This window comes from Salvelinus sp. IW2-2015, linkage group LG30 (assembly GCF_002910315.2).
Source record: "Salvelinus sp. IW2-2015 linkage group LG30, ASM291031v2, whole genome shotgun sequence".
Classification (NCBI taxonomy): domain Eukaryota; kingdom Metazoa; phylum Chordata; class Actinopteri; order Salmoniformes; family Salmonidae; genus Salvelinus; species Salvelinus sp. IW2-2015.
Window position 1 is genome coordinate 5,187,551 of NC_036869.1, and position 19,839 is coordinate 5,207,389.

Consider the following 19,839-nt stretch of genomic DNA (forward strand, 5'->3'; position numbering starts at 1 on the left):
GAGGAGCATGGACTGGGAGAAGGGAGGAGCATGGACTGGGAGGAGGGAGGAGCATGGACTGGGAGGAGGGAGGGGCATGGACTGGGAGGAGGGAGGAGCATGTGCATACTGCAAACCCAGAGCATGTTGGTGGTCTGAGTTAAAATGCTCTGCCCCCTAAAAACATCCTGTAAAAATGTCACGCTTACATGCTCGGCTAGGCTCATATATGGTTGGCCAAGCCAGCAAAGCTGCAAGTGTGTGTATGTGTGTGTTCTAATTACAAAGGGTATGTGTCGCTGAACTTGAACCTCACCATTCATGGCGTCATCTATAGATCTGCCCCCGGGTCTCTAGGCCCATTCAGTCCACTCAACCCTATCAGTCATATCCTGTATCTCCCTGTACATCACCAACCCCCTGGAGTCTCTCCACAGTGACCACCCTGGAAGACACTCTACTCCACACATGCTGCCTCCCAAATACCACCCTATTCTTTKTTTAGTGCACCAGGGCCCAAAAGTAGTGCACTATAGGGATAATAGGGTGTGATTTGGGACACAGTCTGTGTATTAACTTCCCCTTCCTCTTTTATTATCTGGGAGTGTCAAGAGAAGATAAGGGGACAGTCCCATTGTGGCAAACACACCATGTGTCCAGAAGAATAACAGGACGGAGCAAGTTGAAGGGGAGGATCATGGGAGATATGAGTAGAGTGTCACTGCTGGCGCCATCGCCACTAAAGATAAGGTGCGTCATGTTCATGTTATTTTTCATTTTTTGCTCTTCACCGTTCACTCGCACACACACACACGCACGCATGCACACACATGTACACTGTAGTGCATGTATCTAAGGTCTGTAATGCAGATAGTCATCTTTTGCCGTTTGGTGGAAGTGAAATTAATTGGCACTGGGATGCCATGAGAGCGAGAGAGGAGGCGAGAGAGAGAAGAGAGAGAGAGAGAGAGAGAGAGAGAGAGAGAGAGGCGAGAGAGAGAGAGAGGAAGGAGAGGAGAGAGAGAGAGAGAGACAGAGAGAGAGAGAGGAGAGGAGAGAAGAGAGAGGAGAGACCGGAGAGAAGACGAGAGAGAACCGAGCAGAGATGACCGAGAGAGAGGGAGCCGAGAGAGACGAGGAGAGATAGAGAGAGAGAGGAGAGAGAAGAGAGAGAGAGGAGAGAGAGGAGAGAGAGAGAGAGGCAATAGAGATGGCAGAGAAGACAGAGAGATGACAGAGGAGAGAGGAAGAGAGAGAGAAGAGGAGAGAGAGAGGCATAGAGAGACAGAGAGAGAGAGCGAGAGAGAGAGAGGGAACGAAAGATGGAAGAAGGGGGGGGTATGCTCTGTTGGAGCCTACAGACGATGATAAAGCGATGCCATTAAGAGATGGAGTGTGGAGGATCCTCTTTAAGCCATCACCACACTGCAGGCAACTCAGCAGTTAAGGTACTGTCTCTCTCTCTGCTCTTTGGCTTTAGACAGGGAAACAAACCACTGTGTCTATTCTGGCTCTTCATCCCAGCAGCTGGATACCATGCACCTGTCGCTGCACTGATCTCTGAGACAGAAGTGTCCAAAACTATCAGATTTCATTAGTGGATTTTAACAAACATTGTGTTCGAAGTATAAATGCTTTTATCTACCTTCCCAGGGACTACAGTTGAAAACTAGCCAGCTGGCACATTACCAGAAATGTTGATTGATATACATTGTCCCTAACAAATAAATGCAATAAATGAAATTATATTTTATAGCCATTATTATACGGTAACAATAAGGGTATGACCTGTGTAGTTTTAATGTACTTAACATTTTAACTGGTAGGAAACATAGTATTGTGACTACTGGTGTCTCTGTATTCCAGGAACAAAAAGAGTGAACACCTTTAGACTTAATCTAATGGAAGGGAAAATGTATTCAGCATCCTCAGAGATGTGCTAACGCATATTAACCAGTTGATGGAARAGACACGATCCATATCACAGTGAGTCATTGGTTGCGTCTCAAAAGCCACCCTTTTCCCAGACGCCACCCTTTTCCCTATGTAGTGCAATACTTTTCACCACGGCTCATAGGGCTCTGGTCAAAAGTAGTGCAACTATGTAGGGAATATGGTGGCTTTTGGAACAGAACCACAGCCATAAAATAAACTGCAGGGAGGGATGTCCCCTGCCGGTGAAAAAGAACCCCAGCAATGTATCAAAATTCAGACCCAATTCACAGTCAAAATATTGTTTTAATATCTATGCTAATGATTATGTTCATCTCTGTGTGGGTTATTATATGGGGTATTTGGTACAACAACAGAACAATGAGCTGAGCATTCTGAAACCCACTGTTGGTCATTTCAGGCTGCTGCTGTTCTCTCCAATATATTCCTCCTGCTTTTATAGCAAGCAATCAACCCTTTGACTTCTTTAGGAAGAGAAAAGGAGTGTGGGATTGATACCTTTATATTAATAATTGATAATACTCACTGTACAAGTCATTGGATCATGAGACGGCAATATATGTGTGTGTGTGTGTGTGAGTGTGTGTCATAATAAACTGTGTTAATTGAGTCAGAACTAAAATACTGAGATACCAATCTGCCTCAGAGCAATGTTTATCAAAATGGTGTCTGTTTACCCACGATGAATATGTGAATATCCAATGGCTAGTAAAGATGAAATGTTTCATATTGCATTTCAATAGGAGAGGCTTCACAGTAGGAACCACAGTAGGAATCAATAGCACCCATGCTGTCACAGCACTGATATTTCAAAGCACACAGAGGATAAAGAGAAACAACAAATATAACCAGTTGAAATATCTGGTTTGTGACAAATATGCGGCGGCCATTTTGATTTGAGAATATTGGTGTCTACACTATACCCCATGTGGAATGCTGATGGGACAAACTGTCACAGTTTGTCAAAATGTGTAGATCTATTATTAAAATCTATATCCCCTCAGGCCTTTCTCTCTTTGCTTATCACGTACAGGTAACTGCAAAAATAATGGTGTCACATCCCTCCAATAGAGTTCCAGACAGTTGTAGAATCTATGCCAAGGCACATTGAAGCTGTTCTGGCGGATTGTGATGGCCCATCTCCCTACTTTATATTGTAGTTTCCTTTATTTTGGAAGTTACCTGTACATAACACCCTTAGGGCCAATGCAAAATGATCGACATCGACCTCAATCTAATAAAACAACATTCTTTCCTCTCTATCCCCAAAACACACAASTCACTTCTTTCTCTTATCTGTGGTGTTGTCAAGACGAAGGTTTCTCTAATGAGGCCCAAAATGGCTATCTCGTTAGTTTGTTTGTTTTGGAGCCGTACGGTAGCAGTAAAAAAATGATATCCTCATTATAAACACAGAGAATGCCACTAAAGTGGCTCCCTATTCCCTATATAGAGCCCCATAGGGCTCTGGTCAAAAGTAGAGCACTATAAAGGGAATAGGGTGCATTTGGGACTCAGACTTTAGGGCTCTATTGCTTTATTCCAGAGGACCTGCATCCTTCTATTCACCAGTAGTCTATTGTTGTTGTCTGTGTTCTAAGATTTACACTCAATGCCATTATCCAAACCGATGGGTACGTCAAATGGCACCACCCATTTGGGACGCAGGCCATATCTTAAATGTTTACTCCATGTCTATCAGAGGGCTCATCAATTCCTCTAAAAATACATTCCTGGAAAAATTATCACATTAATAAATCTTCTTCAGACTAGGGTTTATTTTTCTCAACTTCCTGTCTGACTGATGTGCCCAAAGTAAACTGCCTGTTACTCAGGCCCAGAAGCCAGGAAATGCATATAATTGGTACCATTGGATAGAAAACACTTTGAAGTTTGTAGAAATGTTAAAATAATGTATGAGACTAAAACACAATTGATATGGTAGGAGAAAATCCAAAGAGAAACCAACTGGAAAAAATAAATCTTTGATCGCCCATGCTCTTCCAACGGAATGTATAGGGTCATATCCAAATCCAGCTCCCAGATAGCAATTCCTATGGCTTCCACTAGATGTCAACAGTATTTGTTCAAGGTTTCAGGCTTGTTTCTTCCCAAACGAGGAAGAATTTTGAGTTCTAGTACTGGGAATCAGAGTTGGAAATCAGTCTGTGCGCGCGACGAAGAGGACACGCACCTGCTTATTTTGCTTTTCTATTGAACATACTTCTTTCCTTATGAAATATTATAGTTTAATTACATTTTAGGGTACCTGAGGATTAAATAGAAATGTATTTTGACTTGTTTTAACAAAGTTTAGCATTACCTTTTTGGATTCCTTTCTCTGCATGTTGAATGCGTGGATTACTTAAATCGATGGCGCCAACTAAACAGACTTTTTGGGATATAAAGAAGGATTTTATCTAACAAAACGACAATGCATGTTGTAGCTGGGACCCTTTGGATTGCAAATCAGAGGAAGATTTTCAAAAAGTAAGTCAATATTTAATCGCTATTTGTGATTTTATGAAGCCTGTGCTGGTTGAAAAATATTTTGATGTGGGGCGCCGTCCTCAAACATGGCATGCTCAAACATCGCATGGCATGCTTTCGCTGTAAAGCCTATTGTAAATTGGACAATGCAGTTAGATGAACAAGACTTTAAGCTTTTAACCAATATAAGACACTTGTATGCACCTAAATGTTTAATATCCATAATTTTTATGATTATTTATTTGAATTGTGCATCCTCCAATTTCCCCGGAAGTTGTCTGAGCGGCCTTTCAGGTTGTGTCGATATAGGACTCGGTTTACTGTGGATATAGATACTTTTGTACCTGTTTCCTCCAGCATCTTCACAAGGTCCTTTGCTATTGTTCTGGGATTGATTTGCACTTTTCGCACCAAAGTACGTTCATCCATAGGAGACAGAACGCATCTCCTTCCTGAGCGGTATGACGGCTGCGTTGTCCCATGGTGTTTATACTTGCGTACTATTGCTTGTATAGATGAACGTGGTACCTTCAGGTGTTCGGAAATTGCTCCCAAGGATGAACCAGACTTGTGGAGGTCTACAATTTTTGTCTGAGGTCTTGGCTGATTTCTTTTGATTTTCCCATGATGTCAAGCAAAGAGGCACTGAGTTTGAACGTAGGCCTTGAAATACATTCACAGGTACACCTCCAATTGACAAAATGATGTCAATTAGCCTATTAGAAGCTTCTAAAGCCATTACATAATTTTCTGGAATTTTCCAAGCTGTTTAAAGGCACAGTCAACTTAGTGTATGTGAACTTCTGACCCACTGGAATTGTGATGCAGTGAATTATAAGTGAAATAATCTGTCTGTAAACAATTGTTGGAAAGATTACTTGTGTCATGCACAAAGTAGATGTCCTAACCGACTTGCCAACATTATAGTTTGTTAACAAGAAATTTGGGGAGTGGTTGAAAAACGAATTTTAATGACTCCAACCTAACTGTATGTAAACTTCCGACTTCAACTGGAAATGTATTACACATCCACCAACCTAGCCTATAACAGTGATGCACCGATTCTTGTTGCCACCCATTCTAACAGGTGTCAGATGTTAGTGACAACAATGAACAAATGGAGACACATTTTACGCTCTCGCCTTATAGGAAAAGGCTGTGTAATATGCGATCACGTGACTGTTATTGCACCCTGTGGAAGGGGCATGGCATCCCTTATAAATGCCACCTGCTGTGATGAATGTGCCTATAACAGACAGACTGGAAGCGGAGACACATTTTACAGTCAGGAGAGATTCATCTCGAAGAATATCATTAAACTGAAGAGAGAAGGAAAGTACAGATGTGTCGATTTGGTAAAAGCATCACAGTTGGATACAGATATGGGATCTTAATCTGAGTCAGTTTGCCACAGCAGGAAAATAATCCTGCAGCAACAGGAAATGTAACTTATTATGTGGATTATGTGCAGGAAAAGAGGAATCAAATTTAGATCCTACATCTGTACATGTCTTATAAAGGTGGTTTGATTTGTACTTTTAGATTTAAAAATTTTACACACAGCATGGATTGTACGGTATATACAGTGCTGCCAAGAGGAAATGGACGTTCATGAATGCAGAGGGCATGGTGTACATATTTTTTTWAACAATTTAGTCATTTTGTTTTGGGGTGAATACAGAAATTGGTGTTTGTGATGGATGGCTGGGAAACTTGATGCTTGTGTTACTGCTTGTCTGCCACACATGATTCATACACTGTAGGTTTTTAATCCACATCCCACACTCCTTGAGCCTCCCAAAAAGCTTACATTGCCCACTGTATTGATGATAAAAGGCTAAACTTCCAGGATATAGACCATCCCAAAAAGTATTCTGTGCACAGATTCTTGTTTTTGTCACTGCCCACTGTGTACTCTACGCCTYAAGCGTATAGTATACCTGATGGCATTTTGAAAAGTCATGCCAAAACACAAATTAGCGGCCTTGTTTTTCTAGTCACTCTCAAGATTACAGATCTGGCACCAATGAACACCATGAAAAATGAAACGACAGAAACAAGGCAAGTAAACAAACGACACGCACACACAGCGTTGACAAATGCATATCATTAATTTTTCAATTAATATGAAAAATTACTGGTGACCTTCCCAGCCGTGAATTATTTTATTTTTTGGGCTCCGTTGGAAAAATCTGAAAAGTTCTCCATTATTATAATTACTAATCTGTTTATGCCCAGCAGTTAGGGCCCGGACATTATACATGTGTGGATCAATTCCAGCGGATAGTGTTTTATTCAGACACATCTGGGATTTGATGGATGTTTAGCGGTTGCTGGATTCCTTTTACTTGGCTCCGTGTGGCAGAATGCACGGAGAGATACAATCCAGGAACATCTCCACATGACAGCATGAATTGTAAATCACTATTCTCCTCGAGCAGCTGGTGTCATACCAGTGAGGACGCCGCGGTAAGTACTGTAGAAACAGGAAGAGGCAGGTTTGGTGGGGGAACAAGAGCGCTAGAAACCTCATCTGAGGAGGAGGAGACTGGGGAAATACCTGCGTTCAAATATAATTTTTTATCAAATATTTTTMAATGATTGATTGAGCSTGCCTGGAGTGCCAGATGGGTGGAATGTGCACTTCTGGGATGATTCCATGGCTCAATTAAGTGGAGCTAAACTACTTTATAGAAAAATACCAATGAACCAAGGTCTGGGTACCCCACTGCATAGGTGGTGTAGCAGACTGGGGTTTGCTTGGTACATTGTGACAGTGAGATTCATAGCTCACTCCACAGTATCTCTATTAAACAGCATACAGTCATGCTAGTCTCTTTGCATTAGCCTTGTTGACAACCCATCTGACCTCTCCCAGCTTGTTAGTGATACACAGAGACACTCCCCTACAGGGACAGAGGACAAGGGGCAGATTGGGTTTGATGTAGACGGATCAAGAAAGCCAGACACAGACACAGGGCTCTATGTATCTAGCTGTGTGCCTGCCTCTCTGTCCGCCTGACTGTCTGTCTCTGCGTGTTTCTTCGGGTTTACTGTGGCATATCTTAAACAGAGTACCCAACACCAAAGGTTCTTAAATGGTTCTTCCTCAGCTGTTAAGGTTCTTTGGAAAACTCTTGCCTGACAAAGAACCTTTGAGTTAAGTGGGGGGTCCTTGACGTAGCATCGACGGTTCTTCAGAATTCTAAAAGGTTATTGAAATGTATGGAAGCCTTCAGATGTGTCCCTTTCATAGCATACAACACATTGGTGTTAACTAGTYTTGATTTTTCAGTGTAACATTTCTAGTGTTGATTCAAGAGTTCGAGTAACACTGTAAAGAGTTAAATTAACACTCATGGATATAACCATCCCATTTAATGTTCTTCGGAGAACCTAAAATGGCTCCCCTATGTGATCMCTCTGAAGAAACTTATTTGGTTTTAACTGGAACCTGTATGTTTTAAGAGTGTATGCCCTCCCTACTCCTTCTCAGTGCTCAGAGCTCAACAAGCAAGGAAACGTCCATGGTGAACAATATAGACCAGTGATCCTCAACCATGCCCCTGGAGAGCCAGAGTACTGCAGGTTTTGTCCCAGCTCAGCAGTGAAACACCTYATTCAGCTAATCAAGTTGTTGTTTGAAGATCAYTCAATTAGCTGAATCAGGTGTGATGCCACTTAGCTAAGACTAAACATGCAGGCGCAAGGCTTTGTCTGGAAACCTTACTATCTGTCAAATCCTTGCTACCTCCGTCTTTGTTTCCTCAATAATTCCTCTCAAAAGGATTTTGACAGTAAGGTTTTCAGAAAGCCCATCACTGAGAATCACTGTAATTAGATATAAAATAAAATCATATCAACCACAAGCATTGTAACAATAGTTGTAAGGGAATGAAAACAGGTGACCACGTACCCACACACCTTGGCAGAGGTGCGCTCCACATGCGCCTCCCCCCTCCCAGGCAGATGACCTCTGGCACCCCCTCTAGCCGGTAGCCCATGTTGCAAGAGAACGTCAGGGTGTCCCCGATGCCAAAGCTGTAGCCGTTCCTCTGGCCGAACTGTGGCATCCCCGGGTCCTCACATGGCTCCAAATTGTACTCTGAAGAAGGAGGAGAGAAATGGTGTCATGTCAAACTTTTGGATCATGTACATTCAATGAGGGTTTGTTTGAATGCAGAGCATACATATGTTTGTACTCCAAAGAACAAGGAGATGAAACATGTCACATAAACAAGATCAATAATGTAATTGACATTCCAGTGCATAATAAKGTGTTAATAAAATGTCAATGAAAACCTTTGAAACAGCGTAGTCACCTTTAATATACATTCACTTCAACAGGGCTTGACTGAATGCAGTACATAGGCTACTCCAAGTTGTAAAGAACAGGAAGAGAAGTTGTGGCAAGTTAATAAGTACGGCAGAGAAAAATAAAACACGAGGGGCGGTGGTACTTGGAGATTTTTTTCATCTGAACAGGGTGAATAGTTTCTGGAACCATTTCCTCTGAATGATATCAGATTATCTCAACCGAACCCCGAGTTTGAGCTTCAAACAAATCGAAGGCCTTTCAAACCAGGCTTTTTTTTTACTGTGTAGGAAAATCAAAGATGAGATTACTTGCAGATGTATTTTGAGGTATAAGATGTTTGTAGTTCAATAACACACATTAGCGGTACATCAATACTTTCAGTTCATTTACAGTATTTGGCTTTGTTGTGTTAAAAAGCCCTATATTCCAATATCACATGGTCCTAGTGGGAATCTGTTTTTAATTACTGTTTAATGTGCACAGATAGGCCTATACTTCATGTGTTTCTACAGTATGTAATGTAGTACATTTCCTGTTTGCTGGTGGGTTTTTTGTGTGTGTGTGTGTGTGTGTGTGTGTGTGTGTGTGTGTGTGTGTGGTGTGTGTGTGTGTGTGTGTGTGTGTGTGTGTGGTGTGTGTGTGTGTGTGTGTGCGTGTGTGTGTTATGTGTGTGTATGCAGGGTGTGTTAGTGTATGCCAGGTGCTGTGTGTGTGTGTGTGTGTGGGCGGTAAAAAGTAGGAGCAAAACAAACAAATGGCCATCACTCTAACAGTGGAGGCTCCTCAGAGGAAGAAGTGGAGTTCCATCCTCCTCAGTGAATTTCATAAAAATAAAAATAGTAAAACATTAAAAAAGTTATCCTTTTTAGATAAAAGTATAGTAAATATATTAACGTCACCAAATCATTTATTGAAACACACTGTTTTTCAATGAAGGTCTACAGTAGCCTCAACATCACCGTAGGGTAGTGCCAGGGTATAGCCGCAGGACAGCTAGTTTCTGTCCTCCTCTGGGTACATTGACTTTAATACAAAACCTAGGTGGCTCGTGGAGCTCACCCCCTTCCATAGACTTACACAGTAATCATGACAACTGCTATCAGAGTTCCTGCAGCATGAACTGACATGTGTTCCACCCAATCAAAGGATCAGAGAATGAATATATTACTGAAAGCATAAGCTACAGCTAGCTATCACTGCAGTGTATACAATGTGGTGAGTAGTTGACTCAAAGAGAAAGACAATATTTTAACAGTTTGTACAAATTCATTTCCTCAAAAATGGAGAAGCGAGTGAGTGAGAGAGAGCTATATTTAGTAGTATTTTTTTGTTGCTTTCACTTACTTAGCTAGCGAATGTAGCTAGCTAGTTTAGCCTACTCAAACACCCGGCTCAAACAGAGAGGGATGCTATGTTAGTTGGCTGGCTATGGCTATCCAACACTGGAAATCTTCCAAGTCAAGGTAAGCTTTTGGTTTTATTAATTTCTTGCCACCGGGGCCCACCTGTGTAACTGCTAAACTGCTTGSTGACTGTATACTGTACTGCATGATTGTAGCGGGTTTACTAACAAGTTAGTTCAAGTAGCTATGTTGAATATGACATTAGCTATGGTGACAATGATGTAGGCTGTGTGTAGCGGTTATGATATGAAGGTTTGGCTGGGAAAGGTTTTTTCACCTGGTCACAGACCTGATATGTTGTGCACTGATGTCCACAAGCGAAGGGAAAAGGTGAGAGGAGGGGAGAGCATAGATGTGAGTATMAATTATACAGCGATCAAAGAGATCATGTTGTTTGTAAACTCAGCAAAAAAATAAATGTCCCTTTTTCAGGACCCTGTCTTTCAAAGATTGCTTCCCATGCTTGTTCAATGAACCATAAACAATTAATGAACGTGCACCTGTGGAACGGTTGTTAAGACACTAACAGCTTACAGACGGTAGGCAATTAAGGTCACAGTTATGAAAACTTAGGACACTAAAGAGGCCTTTCTAATGACTCTGAAAAACACCAAAAGAAAGATGCCCAGGGTCCCTGCTCATTTGTGTGAACGTGCCTTAGGTATGCTGCAAGGAGGCATGAGGACTGCAGGTGTGGCCAGGGCAATAAATTGCAATGTCCGTACTGTGAGACAGGACGGACAGCTGATGTCCTTCGCAGTGCAGACCACGTGTAACAACACCTGCACAGGATCGGTACATCCGAACATCACACCTGCGGGACAGCGGAGGATGGCAACAACAACTGCGAGTTACACCAGGAACGCACAATCCCTCCATCAGTGCTCAGACTGTCCGCAATAGGCTGAGAGAGTTGGACTGAGGGCTTGTAGGCCTGTTGTAATGCAGGTCCTCACCAGACTTCACCGGCGACAATATCCCCTATGGGCACAAACCCACCATCGCTGGACCAGACAGGACTGGCAAAAAGTGCTCTTCACTGACAAGTCGCGTTTGTTTCTCACCAGGGTGATGGTCGAATTCGCGTTTATCGCGAAGGAATGAGCATTACACTGAGGCCTGTACTCTGGAGCGGGATCGATTTGGAGGTGAGGGTCCGTCGTGGTCTGGGCGGCGTGTGTCATAGCATCATCGCGACTGAGCTTGTTATCATTGCAGGCAATCTCAACGCTGTGCGTTACAGGGAAGAAATCCTACTTCGTGGTACCCTTCTTGCAGGCTCACTCTGACATGACCCTCCAGCATGACATGCCACCAGCCATACTGCTCGTTCTGTGCGTGATTTCCTGCAAGACAGGATGGCAGTGTTCTGCAATGGCCAGCGAAGAGCCTGGATCTCAATCCATTGAGCACGCCTGGAACCTGTTGGATCGGAGGGTGAGGGCTAGGGCCATTCCCCCCAGAAATGTCTGGGAACTTGCAGGTTCCTTGCCTGGAAGAGTGGAGGTAACATCTCACAGCAAGAACTGGCAAATCGATGCAGTCCATGAGGAGGAGATGCACTGCATACTTATGCAGCTGGGGTGCCACACCAAAATACCGACTGTTACTTTTGATTTGACCCCCCCTTTGTTCAGGGACACATTATTCAATTTCTGTTAGTCACATGTCTGTGGAACTTTTCCGTTTATGTCTCAGTTGTTGAAATCGTGTTATGTTCATACACATATTTACACATGTTAAGTTTGCTGAAAATAAACGCAGTTGACAGTGAGAGGATGTTTCTTTTTTTGCTGAGTTTATGTGGCTGCGCTTTGAAAGTGAACTGTGTTGCGTGTGATCAGGGATATAATTCGCTCGATTCTGTTGAAAAATGTTTCTTAAACTGGAATGAAACGGGTTAAACATACCTGAATTTGTCCAATAGAGAAACCCTCGTTTGCAACTGGTGGACTATAGCTTACACCCTAGATCAGATAGATGCGGCAAGAGGGTGCGCAAGGCGTATTGAAAGGGTCAATTTCTGTCACCTTGATTACTCAAATTTCTCTCGACCTACGGTGTAAAACTTTCATTATAGGCTAGGTTGTAGCAACCTCATGATGGGTACAGGGAAAATTTGAGTATTATGTAGTAACTGAATGAATGAATGAATGTTACATTGAGCTCGTTGAATGGAATATGAATGACATCATCCAATATACTATAATAGAAATAATATTGTCCTCCCTCATCTTATACGGCACTGACCGCCACTGCAATGATGATCTAATACAGTTGTTCAAACAGGCGTCACTGCTCACTCACGCTTATCAATTTAATGACCTAAAACATCTCACACACACACACACACACACACACACACACACACACACACACACACCACACACACACACACACACACACACACACACACACACACACACACACACACACACACACACCACACCACCAACAGCCACACACACACACACACACACACACACACACACACACACACACACACACACGCACGCGCACACCAAGTTCCCACTGGCATTTTCAGACTGTTGGCATACACTCTTCTAACGGCCATGGTGCATTATTTGCACAACTGTCTTGTCACTGTATTCGCTATACAACGTTCTGCTGCGTAGCCTAGGCAAACATCTTGCAAAAAATCTGCGCATTATGGCAACTATTCACAACCTTATCCATGGTGCATTACTAACAGTAGTATTTCCCCCGTTATTGTAACTATCCTTCTAACGACTATAGGCCAGTAGGCTATGTCTGCACACCCAATAAAACAAAGTATCTTGGCATCCTGGTGGAGGGCTATGCGTGTGTCCGTGTCCCTCGTCAAGCTGCTCTCCAAATCTGCATTATAAACCTATAGTGGCCCACTAGATTGAGTACCCTAACCTGAAGGTTAATCATACGTTACAGAGGGCAAGTGAAAGTAAATTATCCAAACAGCTGCTGGAGGAATAAACAATGAAACAGGGGTTTTACGCAAACGTGTCTGTGGGAGGAGAGGCAACTCAAGGACCACTTTTGCATGCACAAAGCAGCTAATCTGAGGAGCTGTTTGAATATATTCATGGATGGATTCTCCCTTTCTTGAAATAATTATTAATCTAAATATAGGCCTATTAGATCAATTATGATAGGCTATATAGGCTATAAAGAAATAATCACTGATCTGACATGATTTGGTTCGTAGCCTAGCGTAATATCTCCTGTCACTATCCATCTATTTGTAATGTCTTCAAGGATGGGAGGAATGAAGAATGCATAGGTTATCCCAAAACAGGGGCATCGTCTCCGTTATAGGTTATTTATCTCAGCTATACCGTTAATTTAGGCTACCACGTGTTTACCTTATAGAGGCTAGTGGCTAGACCTGTTGGCTGTTATAATAATAGAACGTAAAATGACTTGTCTCAGATGGGGCTTTACCCAAACACCTGCCCCTTGCCCCGTGGCTATGCAAGGTCCAAGACAGGGGTTTGGGGGCAGCCCTTGAGCCCGACATGGACATGCAATCCTTCTCCATGCAGTCAGTGACTTACATTCACAAGATAGTAATCATTAGAAGTGTAGCCTACATAAAACACCATGCCATTATGAGCACATTTGTAAGTGAACCTTCTGTTTCAACATATAGGTTTCTAGCCTAGCTCCCTAAAATATACTATGCAAGGTCTTGCCATATGCAGGGGATTGAGGATAACACTGTAGCGAATTCGAAGAGCACCATGACAGGGACTGATGTAAGCAACTCCATGTCTCTTTGCAGTCTGACAACGCACCATGGCCATTACATTGGTATTGCTTTGGGGATACCGTGTGTGTTTGTGACGTCTGTTTGAACGAGTGTATTAGCATTACTTTTGACCAGGGCCCATATGATCTGGTAATATTTTGCACTATTAAAGAGGAAATCAGCAGTTGCTACATCCATTTTTGGACTTGATTCTTCAAGAATATAACTAATAAATGTCTTGTGAGCTTAGTTCAACTGTTGTACCCCATCAAAACCCAAAATATGGCCTCCTGAATGGCACAGCGTTCTAAGGCACTGTTACTACAGATCCTGGATTGCGACCCATGAGAGACCCATGAGGCAACGCACAATTGGCCCAGTGTCGTCCGGYTTAGTGGAGGGTTTGGCCGGCCGGGAAGTCCTTGTCCCATCGCYCTCTAGCGACTCCTGTGTCGGGCCAGGTGCATGCACGCTGACACGGTAGCCAGGTGAATGATGTTTCCTCCAGCACATTGGTGCGGCTGGCTCCCGGGTTATGCATGCATTGTGTCAAGAAGCAATGCGGCTTGGCGGGGTTGTGTTTCGGAGGACGCACGGCTCTCGACCTTCACCTCTCCCAAGTCCGTACGGGAGTTGCAGRGATGGAACAAGACTGTAACTACCAATTGGATATCACGAAATTGGGGAGAAAAAGGGGTAAAAAAAACTACAAACTAAAAAAGAACCAATTTTGACCTTCTTTTACTCCAATGTTTTTGTAATGAAAGTAAATGTAAACAAACACAATATAGCTTCAAAACATGGTTAACATGGTCCCTCAGCTTGTTACCAAAACAGGAGCGGGGAGGACGCTTTGTTATTGTGTCTAATGCTGATTTCCACTTTAAGGGAATAGGGTGCCATTTGGGATGCAGCCTACCTGTCACAAGCCTTGTATATCCATATCAACACGTCAACACATCCCATCCACATCTCATGTTTATTCATGAGGATTGTTTGACAGCAGTGCATACTCCAAGTCATATCAAGAAGGTCATGATAATATAATGTCAAGTGAAACTTTTCCATGAGTAGTGTTCCTGTCATCTACACTTACACTCAAATTGATGGAGTTTGTTTGACAACAGTGCATACTCAAAAAAGAAAACGATAAAGCGAGGAACAATATAAACGTTTGCTATTAACTGATTGATGACTTTATGGCTTTTAAATGTAAATGGTTAATTACAATTTTTAATTGAACTTTTATTTAACTATGCAAGTCAGTTAAGAACAAATTCTTATTTACAATGACGGCCTAAGTCAGACTAACTGAGTTTGTGTCAGTAGCTGTCAATGGATTATTCATGCACGTTATGGCTTTGGATCAAAACTTTCTCCCCACTCCCCAAATAGAATAGACGTTGAATTGACGTCTGTGCCCAGTGGGTCATCCCTATTTGTTTGTTAAAACACTGTCAACAAACCTTGTCAACATCTTTCTCCTTTAAATCTCAGAAGGGATGACATCCTGAAGGACATTTCTGATTTAAGCTACAATATCTACATTTGAAGTCGGAAGTTTACATACACCTTAGCCAAATACATTTAAACTCAGTTTTCACAATTCCTGACATTTAATCCTAGTAAAAAATTCCTGTCTTAGGTCAGTTAGGATCACTACTTTATTTTAAGAATGTGAAATGCCAGAATAATAGTAGAGAGAATGATTTATTTCAGCTTTTCTTTKTTTCATCACATTCCCAGTGGGTCAGAAGTTTACATACACTCAAATAGTATTTGGTAGCATTGCCTTTAAATTGTTTAACTTGGGTCAAACGTTTCGGGAAGCCTTCCACATGCTTCCCACAATAAGGTGGGTGAATTTTGGCCCATTCCACCTGACTGGTGTAACCGAGTCAGGTTTGTAGYCCTCCTTGCCTGCACGCGCATTTCCAGTTCTGCCCACTTTGRTGTCCTTATGCCATTTTGCCACAACTTTGGAAGTATGCTTGAGGTCAATGTCCATTTGGAAGACCCATTTGCAACCAAGCTTTAACTTCCTGACTGATGTCTTGAGATGTTACTTCAARATATCCACATAATTTTACATCCTCATGATGTCATCTATTTTGTGAAGAGCACCAGTCCCTCCTGCAGCAAAGCACCCCACAACATGATGCTGCCACCCCCGTGCTTCATGGTTGGGATGGTGTTCTTCGGCTTGCAAGCCTCCCCCTTTCTCTTCTAAACATAACGATAGTCATTATGGCCAAACAGTTTTATATTTGTTTCATCAGACCAGAGGACATTTGTCCAAAAAGTTAAATATTTGTCCCCATGTGCAGTTGCAAACCGTAGTCTGGCTTTTTTTATGGCGGTTTTGGAGCAGTGGCTTCTTCATTGCTGAGCGGCTTTTTAGGTTATGTCGATATAYTACTKTTTTTACTGTGGKTATAGATAACTTTGTACCTGTTTCCTCCTGCATCTTCACAAGGTCCTTTGCTGTTGTTCTGGGATTGATTTGCACTTTTCGCACCAAATTACGTTCTTCTCTAGGAGACAGAACACGTCTCCTTCCTGAGCGGTATGACGGCTGCGTGGTTCCATGGTGTTTATACTTGCGCACTATTGTTTGTACAGATGAACGTGGTTTGGAAATTGCTCCCAYGGATGAACCAAACTGAGGTCTTGGCTGATTTCTTTTGATTTTCCCATGATGTCAAGCAAAGAGACACTGGGTTTGAAGGTAGGCCTTGAAATACATCCACAGGTACCCCTCCAAATGACTCAAATGATGTCAATTAGCCTATCAGAGGCTTCTAAAGCCATGACATAATTTTCTGGAATTGTTCAAGTTGTTTAAAGGCACAGTCAACTTAGTGTATATAAACTTCTGACCCACTGGAATTGTGATACAGTGAATTATAAGCTAAATAATATGTCTGTAAACAATTGTTGAAAAATCACTTGTGTCATGCACAAAGTAGATGTCCTAACCGACTTGCCAAAACTATAGTTTGTTAACAAGAAATGTGTGTAGTGGTTGAAAAACGAGTTTTAATGACTCCAACCTAAGTGTATGTAAACTTCTGACTTCAACTATATGTATATGACCCTCAAAAAACTTCAGGGATGGCTAAATGAAAGGATGATTTTTTTCTCCCCATCAATTATCGAAGGTGTTGGTCTGGGGTGAGGTAGGCCTAAGAGGGGATGTCAGAGCACCAGACAGAACACCGGACAGAGAACTGGACAGAACACTGGACAGAACACTGGACAGAGAATACTTTTTGGTCTTCGCTTGCCCTTGCACGGGCTTTGATGTTCAGGATCTCGCCTCGGCATTCGGTTGGCTTTCCTGTCCTAGGTGGTGCACAGGATTTGTGGGGCGACATTCATCCTTCCAGCTTGACATACCAGGCTACCACCTGGCATCCCACTGCTGTTTAGCGCATCTGGCCTATCTGAGGCGGGTTGGTGGGCGACGGGGCCAGCGGTTGATTCCTGGTTGCTCCCCTGGATGGGAGACCAGATGTAGCTGGAAGTGCGGAAAAGTCATTGTCTGGGGGAGAAACACATGCTGAGTTTTGTCCACGGACATGTCATGAAAACGCACTGTGTTTGCGTTTTCAACATTATTCTTTTTATTGGTGGGTCTTCGGTTGGTGGGTTTGTAAGGGCGGCACTACCGGGAATTGCTCATCTATCACCTCTGGGTTGCAAACTCGTGGCTGTCCGCGCGGGCTTCGGGGACCTTGACACTTAGGGCTTGCCTGGTCCAGCCAGACTACAAAAGAGAAGGTCGTGTCAATGGGGCACTATGTTAATTTACGTGTTCGCGCCGACGTTTCTATGGCGACAGGTGCTAGTGCGGTCGAACTCGCCTCCTCTGACCATGCAGTAGTGGGGGACCGCTCCTCTGTCAGCAGACTACACAAGAGGAATGTGTAACCAGGAAGGTATCCTCCCAGCGCCGGGGTTTAGGTATACTTGTGGGCAGACAGCTAGCCTCTATACACGAGTGGGACAAGTCTAATACACTGTACACTACGGGTCGCGCGGCGCACTAGTAGATGACTCGGAAGCTCCTCCCTCCCTCTTCCGCCCCTTCCCTGTAGCAGTTCCCTCTTCCGGCACAACCAATCTCCTCACTTCTCGCACACCGTATCTTCTTTCTTCACGCATTCTACATAGCACTCGGCATCTCCCCTTCTTCTCATTGCGTTTCACCCCCTCTCGACGCAGACGCCGCTCGCTAGTCCGCGCCTCGGCGCACCACGGACAGACTCTTATCAGCAAATCGGGTTTTCACCTGTTCCCTGTCGTTGGGAAATGTAGGAGTGAAGATCTACACGCCCAAGGTGGGAAGATGAGTATAGAGGGAGAGTCTAGTTGAATACATCTTTGCATTCAGGGTCTCGTCTATAGCGATTTGTCGCGGAACACAGGGGTGAGGCTTGATTAATAAGGTTGATGTCAGTTAATACTAAAAAGAAGGCACTACTGGGTTTTCTTTTGGTCTTTGCTGAGGGTTGTGATGAGTGTGGAGGAGAGGGGAGCAGAGAGAGGGAGAGAGAGGAGCAGAAAAGGAAGAGAAATATGAGAGAGAGACCGAAAAGAGAACTGAAAATGTGAGAAAGTGTGTAGAGAGAAAGAGATGAGAAGATAAAGAAGAAAGAGAAAGAGAGGAGGAGGGAGAGATGGAGAGAGATGAGAGAGAGAGAGTTAGAGAGAGAGATGAGAGAGAGAGAGAGAATGAGAGGAGAGAGAGAGAGAAGGAAGAGAGTTTATAAAAATAAGCTCAAGCACTATTGTTCATGTTTCCCATAGCCTGACCCTTATGGGTTGGGCAATTATCTATTAGAAGAGCAAGCCTGCAGGACATTAAACAAAATTCACAAAAAGCCGGGAACTTAGCTCATTTTTACTTAGAAGTTAGATGTTTAGACTGCGACATCCAAAAGACCCTCACGAACTCGCTGACGCTCAGTCTGAGTCCTCGGCAATGTCAGCTCGTGTATTTAAATGAACGTTAAAATAAAATCCAAAGAATATCCAGACAGAGGCCATGGAAACCAGAGTATAAAGAGAGGATAGACAGCGTGAGGAAACGGAAAGAGGAGATTGAGTCTGGGTGTTGCTACGGTAGGACCATTGAGGATAAGAGCCTGGAAACCGGTTAAGCCGGGAAACCCAGAGACCCTACTCAGTTGGTTCGCGTGGACACAGGTTCCTTAAAATAGCTGTGCTGTCACATAATGTAGGTTGGTGATTGAACATCCTGCTCACGTAGGTTAGTTCACCAGAGGCTCTTTGAACACTCTAACAGTGGTACCACGTTCGGTGGCTTAGTATACGGGTGAGGCGGCCGTTAACGCGTAAGTAGTGGGCGTGTTAGGGTATTAAATTTGACACTCGCTCGTAATCAGTGACTTAGGACACGCTTCTCAGACGATTCTTCCTTCCTACAAAGCCCTGACATCACTCGCATCTGCCACATTCGGATGGTGCGAGGTCGGGTGTTGATGTCATGTGACTCTGGTAGGACTGGTCGAGTGTTGACTAACTCTTGTAATCATCTCTCGATCTGACCGTGACGAAGAACTGCGTTTGGCTTTTTAACAGCCTTGCTTGGCTAATAAAGGAATAGGAGTCCATTCTTCAGCTGTTTATTTCATTCACATATATTAAACAATTATAACATTTTTACGGGATTGTTTGCTGTTTTCGCCTAATTATTATTATTATTTTTTTAAATTTTTTTTCAATTTTTCCCTTTTCTCCCCAATTTTTTTCGTGGTATCCAATCTGTATTACTATTCTTGTCTCATCGCTACAATCCGTAGGGCTCGGGAGAGACGAAGGTCGAAAGCCACGCGTCCTCCGAAGCACAACCACCAGCGCACTGCTTGTTAAAGGCGCCTAGGAAGCGCAGGCCAACGTGGTGGGAGAGAACACGTGCACGT

General features: G+C 43.2%; 1 protein-coding gene across 1 annotated transcript in view; it reads right to left on the reverse strand.

The window, feature by feature from the left end:
• LOC111954791 (CUB and sushi domain-containing protein 3-like) overlaps window positions 1-19,839 on the reverse strand; it is a 184,061-nt gene that overhangs the window by 63,888 nt on the left and 100,334 nt on the right. Inside the window, 1 exon segment of the mRNA XM_070436005.1 lies at window positions 8,339-8,527. Within this exon segment, the coding sequence (XP_070292106.1) occupies window positions 8,339-8,527 (189 nt within the window).